The 10,515-nt window shown below is 42.6% G+C and overlaps 1 protein-coding gene across 10 annotated transcripts in view; it reads right to left on the bottom strand.

The window, feature by feature from the left end:
* The window catches only part of dnm2a (dynamin 2a), a 36,299-nt gene that overhangs the window by 11,302 nt on the left and 14,482 nt on the right, over positions 1-10,515 (bottom strand). For 5 of the 10 annotated variants that reach the window (XM_032538547.1, XM_032538545.1, XM_032538544.1 and 2 more), the window contains exons 5-14: positions 8,904-9,002; positions 8,664-8,824; positions 8,433-8,575; positions 7,925-8,060; positions 7,757-7,824; positions 6,983-7,121; positions 4,441-4,527; positions 2,427-2,497; positions 1,538-1,591; positions 1,155-1,206 (exon numbers count right to left, since the gene is read on the bottom strand). In XM_032538547.1, coding sequence (XP_032394438.1) covers positions 1,155-1,206; positions 1,538-1,591; positions 2,427-2,497; positions 4,441-4,527; positions 6,983-7,121; positions 7,757-7,824; positions 7,925-8,060; positions 8,433-8,575; positions 8,664-8,824; positions 8,904-9,002 — 1,010 coding nt within the window. Of the gene's footprint in view, positions 1-1,154; positions 1,207-1,537; positions 1,592-2,426; positions 2,498-4,440; positions 4,528-6,156; positions 6,296-6,982; positions 7,122-7,756; positions 7,825-7,924; positions 8,061-8,432; positions 8,576-8,663; positions 8,825-8,903; positions 9,003-10,515 lie in introns of all 10 variants that reach the window. The other 5 variants (XM_032538550.1, XM_032538549.1, XM_032538551.1 and 2 more) reach the window with 2 other exon arrangements.

The following is a 10,515-nucleotide window of genomic DNA, read 5'->3' as shown; positions in this document are numbered from 1 at the left end:
TATATATATATATATCATAATTGGCTAAATATCAGTATGCACTCAACATGAAAGGTAAAAGTACTAGCTTCACAACATTGCGGACAAAGCCAGTTCAATATGAAAATTAAAATCAATGGGACTAAGTACAGTCAGTAGTTAAAATGATGTACAGGGGAGATATTGTTAACATTAGATAGGTAGAAATATACCGTATTAATGCCTATTGGCTAAATCATTGCTGGATTGAGATACATTCACATAGTTGACTAAAAGGTGCTGACACACCAAGTAGACGGCAAACAACTATTGGCAACGAAGGTCGACGAAACGAAAAGTTGCACTTGAACACACCACAAAGACTACAGTCACCAACCAACTAGCATGTACGTTCTGCGCCTGTGTGAGAGGAAATAACTCCTGATGCCAGCAGGCGGACGATAATCTATTAATCATTCAGAAAGGGAAACTGGATGTATAGACTGTTGCTATGATACATACAACAAAACTGTGTTTGCCTGAACCAGCCAGCAGCGGCACAGAGCCTACAGTCCTTATGCTTTAACCCCTTTACTTCTGCTTACTCCACCCAACATGCCTTCATGCTACACTGGTTACAGAAAATGAGCCAAATAAAGTTGTCAATCATCGGCCTATAGCAATGTGCTTTCCTATGCTGTGACAAGGGTGTGTGAATGAAACATTAAGTTGTAACATTTTACCAACTTAGTGTTCGACCAGCTGGCTAGTTAGCCAGTGTGGTTGCTAAGGGGCTCAGTTCTCAGTCTAGCAGCAATTACGGTGCAAAGGGTGAGGAAGAGACAGCCCTATGTGGATTTGATTTATCAGATAAGATGAAGATGAAAAATGAGCAGAGACGTCCTCACTACAGTTTTTCTATTGTTTCTTGTGCACTAATGTGCTTAAGCTGAATAGCCAGTCACATGGATTCCTCTCACCAACGACGATTCAACATGTTAAATTGGCCGAAAAAAGCTGAATAGTGTTGATGGTACTCGACAAACTAGGGTGACTAATGCCCATTGTCGGCCCAACTTGGACCGACGATCTCCTTGGTGAGTCAGCACCTTAATAGGCTGGTAATGGGAGAGATCAGTCAAGGGAGATTAAATCTGGAATTGGTGAAAAGGCCAGAGCTGAGAGATAAAACGTACCTGGTTGGGTATGGCCCTCTTTTTGTTTGCAGCTGTGTTCCTCTGCTGGGCACTGTCATTACACAGATGGACAGAAAAGACAATAAACACTGATGACACCACACCAAACACAACTGTTTAAAACATACACTCACTAAATATTCATGTGTCACTTATGTTTACAATATTGTATATATGCTTTATAGCCGTTTGTCTCTTGTTTAAATCTACTGTCTGGTTTAAGTCCAAGGTTTTGATTTTATGGTTACAAAGTAAAATACCGGTACTACTACACATACATGAAGGTGAGAGTGGCTTGTGGAGGAATTTGGACAAGATGGAGGATCAAACTTTCTCTCGCACACATACTGTACACACAACCCTACATCCTTCTGTTGGCCCACCTGTTGTTGCCGTACCCTGGGGGGCTACCATCATCCAGCCTTCTGTAGTCAAGGCTGAAAGTGACGTCATGAAAACTGTTAAACAGCCCTAGCTGACCTCCGACACATTACAGCAATCCACTTGCCATGCAAAGGGCTAGGCATGAACCCTCATACACGCAGCCTTACTTTGTTACTCTGTCAACAGCGCAACCCACACAGGGGAGGGGAGCTCCACATCTACATGCAACTGCTACGTTGTGAATTCAGCTACGTAATATAAACCAGTTAGAGATGCACCACAAAAGTGCAGTGTGCAAATGAGTTTCCAGTGGCCAACAGCAGCTACAAGCAACAGCAGTAAAACATCAACACTGCTCCGTCCGTTGGTACAGTAGGCATTCTTTGAAGTGACAGTCAAACAGTCTGTGGCAGACAGGAAGTGTATCTGTCAAGCAATCAAGCATGCTTGATTGACTTTGTTTAGAGGGGGGAGTAGTATTGTTGCATGCAAAGGGGGGAACTAAGTGGTACCTTGATCATTGTGGCAACCGCCTTCTCCACAGGGAAACACATGCTCTGATGTGGCTGATCACTAATTTGCATGCATCATCACACTGATGCACAGCAGTTTACTTGGCATTTCTAAGGTGGCTAGTTACAAGCAACACTTTGATTCAGTAGCAGTGAAGGGGTGGTGCTCCTAAAACAGCAACTGGATTCCACATGTAGTGGTGGCTGAGAGTTACAGGAATACTTGTCCTTTGTAAATCTACGGAATCACAAGTGCACCTCAGACAACGGGCAACATGTAGTTAATTGGTTTTGCAATGCCTGTGCTGAGACTGGGGTCCCCGACAACAAGCTGTAAGTTGGGCTAGAAAAGGTGGGGGGAAGGAGGGGTACATACTTAGCAAAGCCTATGAAGTCCTCATGATTGGTGTTGATGTAGGACAGCTCAATGTCGATCAGCAGCAGAACCTTAATTAGAGGCAGAACATCATGATTAGGATGGATATGTCGTAAACACCACTTTAAAGAGCTCATATTATGTTCATTTTCGGTACAAATTGTACCAGAATAGGTTTATATGGTTTCATTTCCAAAAACACACCATAGGTTTGTCGTATTGCACATTGCTGCAGCCGTTTCTTTTTAACCCTGTGTGTTGATTGCTCCGTTTTAGCTACAGAGTGGGGCATTTTGCTCCTGTTCCATCTTTGTTGGGAGTCGCACATGCACAGTTTCTAGTATCTTTGGCCTCCGCTCTAACTAGCTGAGTTTGAGGGCATGCCACACTAGCAGCTAGGCAAGCATTATAACGTGTGTTACAAAGTGGCACAAAAATGACACGCGTTTGTCACAGAAGTAAAGGCTGGACTACAATAGAGCAGTTTGTGAACAATGTTTTCTGTAGGAGATGGTAACTCCCTTTGGTATAGACTTTGGGCTTTTTCACTTAGTAAACCTATTACATGCACAAAAAAGATATTTGACAATAACGAAAAGGGAAAAAGCCCAAAAGCATAATATGAGCTCTTTAAGAAGACACAAAAGAGTGCTAGATCTCACACTTTTTTGAAAAAAAACAAGAGAGATTACATCTACAGCTAGATTTATACATAGCTATACCAATATAGTCAGATTGATATTATCAATGCTGCAAATTGATGTGTTGGACTTGAGAATATGCTTTACTCAAATGTTTCAGTTTATATGCCCTACAATTCAACCTGCCTCCCTTCCTGGGTGACATATCTGCAAGGAAAACTAAAAACTCCCAGTAGTCTTGTTTTTTAATGAAGTTAACGGTGTTCCAAGGCAAGAATAAAGTTCTGACAACAACACTTCAGTTTTTGGAAGACAGTACTGGCATCTCATTAATTTATTTTCTTGTGAAGTCTTGAAATAATTGAGTTATTTTTATTTTCTGCACATTGCCGTTTTGTCAGGTCTATCACAAGATTTCAGTGTTCATTTAAGGACAGTGGTGCCAATTGAGGTAATACTGACTAACAAAACAAATTTTACAATAACAGATTTTCCACCATGATACAGAATGGTGCGTAGCTGTGATATAACTATATCAAAAAGGTCAATTAAAATAAGAAGTTGGAAAGTTGTTTTTTTTTTTTTGCAGCTGTGGTTGATTGATGTGGTTGATTTTTCTCAGTATTAACAGAAAAAAAAAATCTAACCAAAACGGTTTAAAGTTATTTGATCAAACTACTTCTCAGACAGAGCTAAGCCCTACTGATATACTTGTGTTCTAGAGTTTATAGAACCTTGGAAGATGCAAACAAACTAAGCTGATGCAGTAAAATTCAAAAAGGTTTTATCAAATGATCATTTTTAGAGCTTATAATATGCATATGGTGCGTGTTTTGTCCACTAAACTTAAGCTGGGCTAAATGGACTGAAAACATACACAGAAGGAAAACATTTTACATTTTGTGTTTCCAGCAATGAAAAGGCACTTACAGGATTTTATTTTCTCCATTTGACAAATGCTAAAGTAAAACATATCTGAATCATATCTGTCTACTCTAGAAGGGTCACACAATGCAATTGTGTCCTCACGCTGCAGCTGGAGGATCAACAGATGCAGAGACTGACAAAGCCAGATGACACATTATTACAGCTAACAGTGGGTGTTCAGGCATCAGTTGTCTACTTTACCTCATGCTACATCTGGTCGCATTCCACTTCTCCCATTTATACGATAACTTGAGGGGTGTCACAAGGGGTGGGACAAACAAGCATCTCAATATAATAATGCGGTGGGGCTAAATATGAATTGCAGATTGCAGCTCTTACTGTGTTTTTTTCTGCATGTGAAAAAGATAAACATCAAAGGCTGACCTGAGCATACTTGGTGGGCTTGAGGGCCACTAGTCTATTTAATCAACATCCTAGCAACTAACCTGGTCCTTGGTCTTCCCTTCTCTTTCTCTGACATAGGTTGTGACAATCCTCTCAGTCTCCTCTCTCAGTCTTGGGTAAGAATTTAGCTGAAAGAAAACACAACACACAGCTGTAGCACTGAACACACACACACATACTTATATGTGAGCTTGAGGTTAGTAAGACTTACCAATAAGTGTCAGAGAGAAAGAGTGAGAATAAGTAGGAGAACAAAGGGTAAGAGATAGTCAAGTGCCATTTCAGTGTCACACATGTCCAAACAACAACAAACCAACACACACACACACACACACACACACACACACACACACACACACATAAAAATGATTGTTCTACAAGGTGATAAGGTATTTACTATCAGCCAGGGATGATGTCATGAATTAAGAATCAATGTGGTAATGCTTTGCATTTGCCATTGACTTTACCATGAAGTTTTGTTTTTTTTGGAATAAAAGAATCCCTTTATATATTTTAAACTGGGAAATGTCAAAACTTACAATACATTTAAAACTTATTTCTAGCTGAGTTTTGATTTTTGAGTATTAATGTTAGTGAAGACTGTTTGAGAGGGGAAAGTGACAGAATGGGGTGAGGCAGAGGTGCACTCCAGAGACAGAGGGGAAGGACAGCTGGGTTACTGTGTGTATGTTGAATAATTTAACGGTGTGTAGCACCTTCCTCTGACCACAAGATGGCAGTGGAACACCGTTGCTATGGAAACACATCATCCAAGCTGCCAGTGGACCCAGAGTCCATGGACTATTATGGCACTTATGGCACACCCCCTGCTAGTATCAGCTCTACTCGGCTCAGCTGCGGTGCCCCGTCCTCCTTTTTGCATTGCAGATTTAGTTACGCCTCATGCGTGAGGCATGCTTGGCTGGTCGTCATAGCGACGCTGCAGGAAACTGTAGTGACCTAACACGACACACACAGAACGTCAAAGGTGTGTTGTTGTTTTTTTCTCAGTATGTGGCTGTTGCCAGACATACTTTGTTTCAAAAGAAGCTGGAGACTCAAAAAACACAGCTGGCTAAACTATTTAAACACTGCGGGTTTGTTCAGGTAAGTCCTGTCATTGCTAGCAATGATGATGCAGTGATTAGTGACAATTCTCTTCAACCAATCAGTAGTCTACAAGTTTTCACATCACTTTTTGGCATCACCTCAGCTCGCTTGGAACCTCAATGGTGGCAATCCGGATATAAAAAAAGTACCATTTAGCAGGTACCAGGGACTTTTTTTCATAATGGAAAACCATAAAAAGCCGAGTAGAGTCGAAGCGAGTCAAGCAGGTACCATGTAATGTAAAAACGTCATAAGTATCATCTCTGCCCTCACATCACTCCCTTTACAAAGCAAAATACCAGTCTGCCATGTGGGTCAGCGAGAGAGTGTAGCCAGACTCAGCTCTGCCCTGCCCTAGACTGACAGACCAGGGCCATGGGCAGAGAGACAACATGCTTACGAGAGTTGATGCTGAGGTAAACTGGGAGTTTCAGATGTGACTTGTAAGTCAATGCTCAATCTGAATGGTATGGAGACTTCCGGACGATACACACATTTAAAGCAGAGGTCACAGATGGTAAGGGTGTGGATGGGACTGATTTTACTGGGGTGACCATTTTACCGATATGACAGAGATAGACATTTAGAGAGGAAAGAAATCCCTTCTCTTTTCATGCCATCATCTCAGCAGGTGTGTCCCTGGTTACCTTAATGGCACACTTCATGACGAGTGCGGTGAGCTCGGACACCACAAGGTCCACACATTTGAGGCTGGGCTCTTTGAGTTTGAGGATCTGCTTTTTGACTATCGCCTCGAAAGCCAGGTCAGGGGTGAAGAGCCCCGTTCTGAAAGGTCACGGGGTCAGATTGCGTGTTGTTGTGGTAGTAGTGAGAGAAAGGGATAGGCAGAAATTAAGGAAAGAGAAAAAGAAGACAGCCAGGAAAGAGAAGAAATAAAAAGAGAACAAGTCTTTGTTCAGTTAGTCATTTCTAGTTGTTGACAGACAAATCAAGCAGTAAAGGACAAGCCACAGGTCTTTCACATCTTCTTCCCTGACAAGCCAGTTCCTCTAAAACTAGATCAAAGGTCAATGTGGTAGAGATGAACATGTCACCTCCAAGTTAATGTCAAATTACAGCTTATTAAGACCAATTCATGTTTTGCTGGCTACGTGTGCTGAGCTATGAGACCTGCAGCTTGTCCAGGAGAGACCATTGATGCTCAGACAGGTTGAGTCCCTGAAACATCTGATATCCACGATGACACGTCACCCGTCACAACACTCCACAACACGACAGCGCTGCCTGCACACAGGGCTAATCGGGATAGCTGGGCTGGGCTTAGGATAAACCGCACAGAACATTTCTTTAATAAAGTACAAGAAATGAACGGATCTTTATTGGATCTTTATTTTATGGAAATTGTAAGAAGCTTTTGGCTAATGTTCTGCATCAGCAAACCCTCTTCCTAACCCCTGGTTGCCCATGCCCTATGTCTTGGCTGGGTCGGGAGATGCTGGACACCTGCAGTACCTTGTTGGTGCACTGCCTGACTGTGTTGATGAGCTCCTGAATGACCAGATCGATACATTTGAGACAAGGCGTTTTCAGCTTAACGATCTGCTTTTTCACGATGACCTCAAACGCCAGGTCTGGAGTGAACAGCCCCGTTCTGAGGATGCACAGAGAGACAGAGGCACAGTGGCAAACAGATGGGACAGTTAACGGACATGTAGGCTAACAAAACAAATGAATAGACAGATGACTAGGTACACAAAAGGTCACTAAAGAAATGTGAGGTTATAGACAAAGAGAAAAAAACAGAAAAATAACATACTGACAAAAGGGGAAGGAAAGATAAAATGCCAAAAAAGGCCAGGTGTATGCAAACACCCACAAATGAGCTATGACCTAAAGGAGAGTCAGTGAAGAACACATAACATTAGCACAATGGACTAAGATACATTTAACATAAAACCTCATAACAATTGAATGCCTCAGTAGACAGAAAATGAGTGGGTGGTCTTGTAGAGGGGAGATAAGGGGAATTGGAAGAATGGTGAGGGAAAGTAAAATAGAAGAAATACATGTCACATACAACAAAAAACACTGTTTTAATTGGTACTTTTAGTCTGCAATGTCAAGGCTTGATTATTAATTATAGGAGAATAGCAGCTTTCATGAAGGGAGAAAAGCAAAGCATGTGGGTACAGCAGTATTTAATGTCAAAATGGTTGGTCACAGCTCTGTGTGTGGCTACTTTGAAGTCAAGCAGTTTTTGTTTTTTTTAATTTCCGTTCCACTTGCCTGACACCATGGACGTTCTTGATTGCGTGACTGATTTCTCGCCGAAGCTCTTTCTCATCAAACACAATCTGGGAGATGGGGATAAGGTGCAAATTATATCTTCTTACAACAATTCAATCTTTGTGAAGATTGCACAAGAACAATAACTGTACTTCATGGCCCACCTACCTTGACCAGTTCAAAGGGGAAGCGTTCATGGAACAGGCGGTTGATCTTGGCACCACCCGACAGCTCATTGGTGTCCACCTGGTCCCCAGAGCCCTCAATGCACTTCTCAAAGTCTACACCAAACTGCTGAACCATCCTGATAAGGGTCAAGGGCACAAAAGATATGAGGCCGGTGTTAATGATGCCCTTGCCACTAGAGGCTTACTGAAGATTAAAAAAAAAAAATTACTGTTCATTAAACTCCCATTTTGGTAAAAAGTGAGATTTCCATGTTTTCAAGTTGTCAGAAACTGTCTGCAAATGAGCCGTCATGACTTCCATGTGGTTGTGATGTCACAACTATACTATGCTACAGTCATCGCCTGGCTGCAGTGGCATTGCAGAGACTCCAGGAGCACTGTGAAGATGTGAAAGACCCAAAAACATCGACCAATCAGAGCAGACTGAGCTTATCCTTCATACTATACTTTCTGCATTGTTATGAGCAGAAACAGTAAGATGCACTCACTGCAACAAGGCCTTGGTCTTGCGTGTTGGGTCATCTGGACTGAAGTTCTTATACTCCTCCACCTCCTTCTCCAGTGAGAGGAGCTGACTCTGCAGCTTACTGCGCAGACCAGGCAGAGTGTCCCTGATGTGGTTGGTCAATTGCTAGATACAGACAGAGGTAGTACTGTCATTTTAGAGAATTAAATGGCATTATAATGTACACTTTAAAAACAAACAATTGATAGCAGACCTGGTTAAGTGTCTTTTGTAGATGTGGTGTTCCCATACGCTCTGCCATATGTCTGTAGCCAGGGTGGGACAGAAAGAACTTCCTCTCTGCAGCCAGAGCAGCACGGATGTCCTTCTTCCCATCAATGTCTTTCTGACTGCGGTTCACCACACCAATGTAGCCTGTAAGCAACAACAGAAATAGTCACTCTTGAGTCAGAAACAAAGTTTGTGAATGTGTTTTTGTGTGTACAATCCTTACCTCTACGCAGTGGGAGGAGTTTATTTTCTAGGATGTCCTTTGCATCCGTCCCTTCGTCCATCAGGTCCAGTTTTGTTATAACACCAATGGTACGCAGACCTGCAAAAAATTATAAAGTGTTACTAGATCAATTCAAACGGATTGTTTTCTTTCACTATTTTGTTTCCTTCTACATGTCATAGATAGATATATTTTTATTGATCCCAAAAAATGGGAAATTCCAGTGTTGCATCAGGAAAATAGACACAAAGCACACATACAGAATATACATGAAATAACAGGACACAATATAAAAACCAATAATTGTATTTATGCATTCAAGTTGGAGATACAAAAAATAAATAAATAAAAATGTACAACTGTTTAACTATTATGATAAAGCTGTAGATAATGTAAATATTGTATGTAAATATTGTGCAAGATTCACTTATTGCAGTTATGGTGTCTGTGAGTCTTATCTCCCACTCAGTGATGAAGTGTTAAAAGTTTTGTTGCCTGTGGTAGGAATGATTTCTTGTAGCGGTCCGTATAACATCGAAGCTGTTGGAGCCTCCTAGAGAAGCTGCTCTTCTGTTGGACCAGTGTGGGGTACAGAGGGTGGTCAGGGTTTGTTCAGTGACCTCCTCTCCACCACTCCTGTTTGTAGTCAATAACGGATCCAGCCTTCCTGACCAGTTTGTTCAGTCTGTTTGTGTCGCTGGCTCCGATGCTGCTGCCCCAGCAGATGGCGGAGGAGAACAGAGCGCTGGTCACAACCGACTGGTAGAACATCTCCAACATTCTGCTGAACACATTGAAGGATCTCAGCTTCCTCAGGAAATATAGTCAGCTCATTCCCTTCTTGTAAACAGCAGTGCTGTTGATCTTCCAGTTCAGCCTGTTGTCGATGTTGACACCTAGGTATCTGTAATCCTCCACCATGTCCACGTCACTTCCCAGGATGCAAAGGGGCTGCGGAGCTGTTACCTTCCTCCTAAAGTCAATCACCATCTCTCTGATCTTATCCACGTTCAGCAGCAGGTGATTCTTACCAGACCACTCCACAAAGTAATCCACCAGTGCCCTGTACTCTCCCTCGTGTCCATCCCTTATACACCCAACAACTGCAGAGTCATCAGAAAACTTAGGTGACATGACTCAGAGTTGTACTGGAAGTCTGTGGTCTATAAGGTGAACAGAAAAGGAGACCGCACAGCCCCCTGTGGAGCCCCCGTACCACTCACCACCACATTAGACAGAACACGGTCCAGATGGACAAACTGTGGCCTTTCTGTCAGGTAGTCAGTGATCCAGGAGACTGTGGACGCACCAACACCCATCATCCGCAGCTTCTTACCTAGTAGCAGTGACTGGATGGTTTTAAATGCACAGGAGATATCAAAAAATGTGATTCTCACTCGTTGCAGAAGATAAATGACAGCATCGTCCACTCCCAGACAAGGCTGGTAGGCCAACTGTAGAGGGTCCAGAGAAGAACTCACCTGCAGCCTCAGGTAGGCCAAGACCAGCCCATCCAGCACCTTCATCACATGGGATGTGAGAGCCACTGGGCGGTAGTCCTTGAGGCCAGATGGAGTACACTTCTTGGGGACCGGGACAAGGCAGGACGTCT

The sequence above is a fragment of the Etheostoma spectabile genome, chromosome 15 (assembly GCF_008692095.1).
Source record: "Etheostoma spectabile isolate EspeVRDwgs_2016 chromosome 15, UIUC_Espe_1.0, whole genome shotgun sequence".
Lineage (NCBI taxonomy): Eukaryota > Metazoa > Chordata > Actinopteri > Perciformes > Percidae > Etheostoma > Etheostoma spectabile.
The sequence above is the reverse complement of the archived record's forward strand: the minus strand, read 5'-3'. Positions and strand labels throughout refer to the sequence as shown.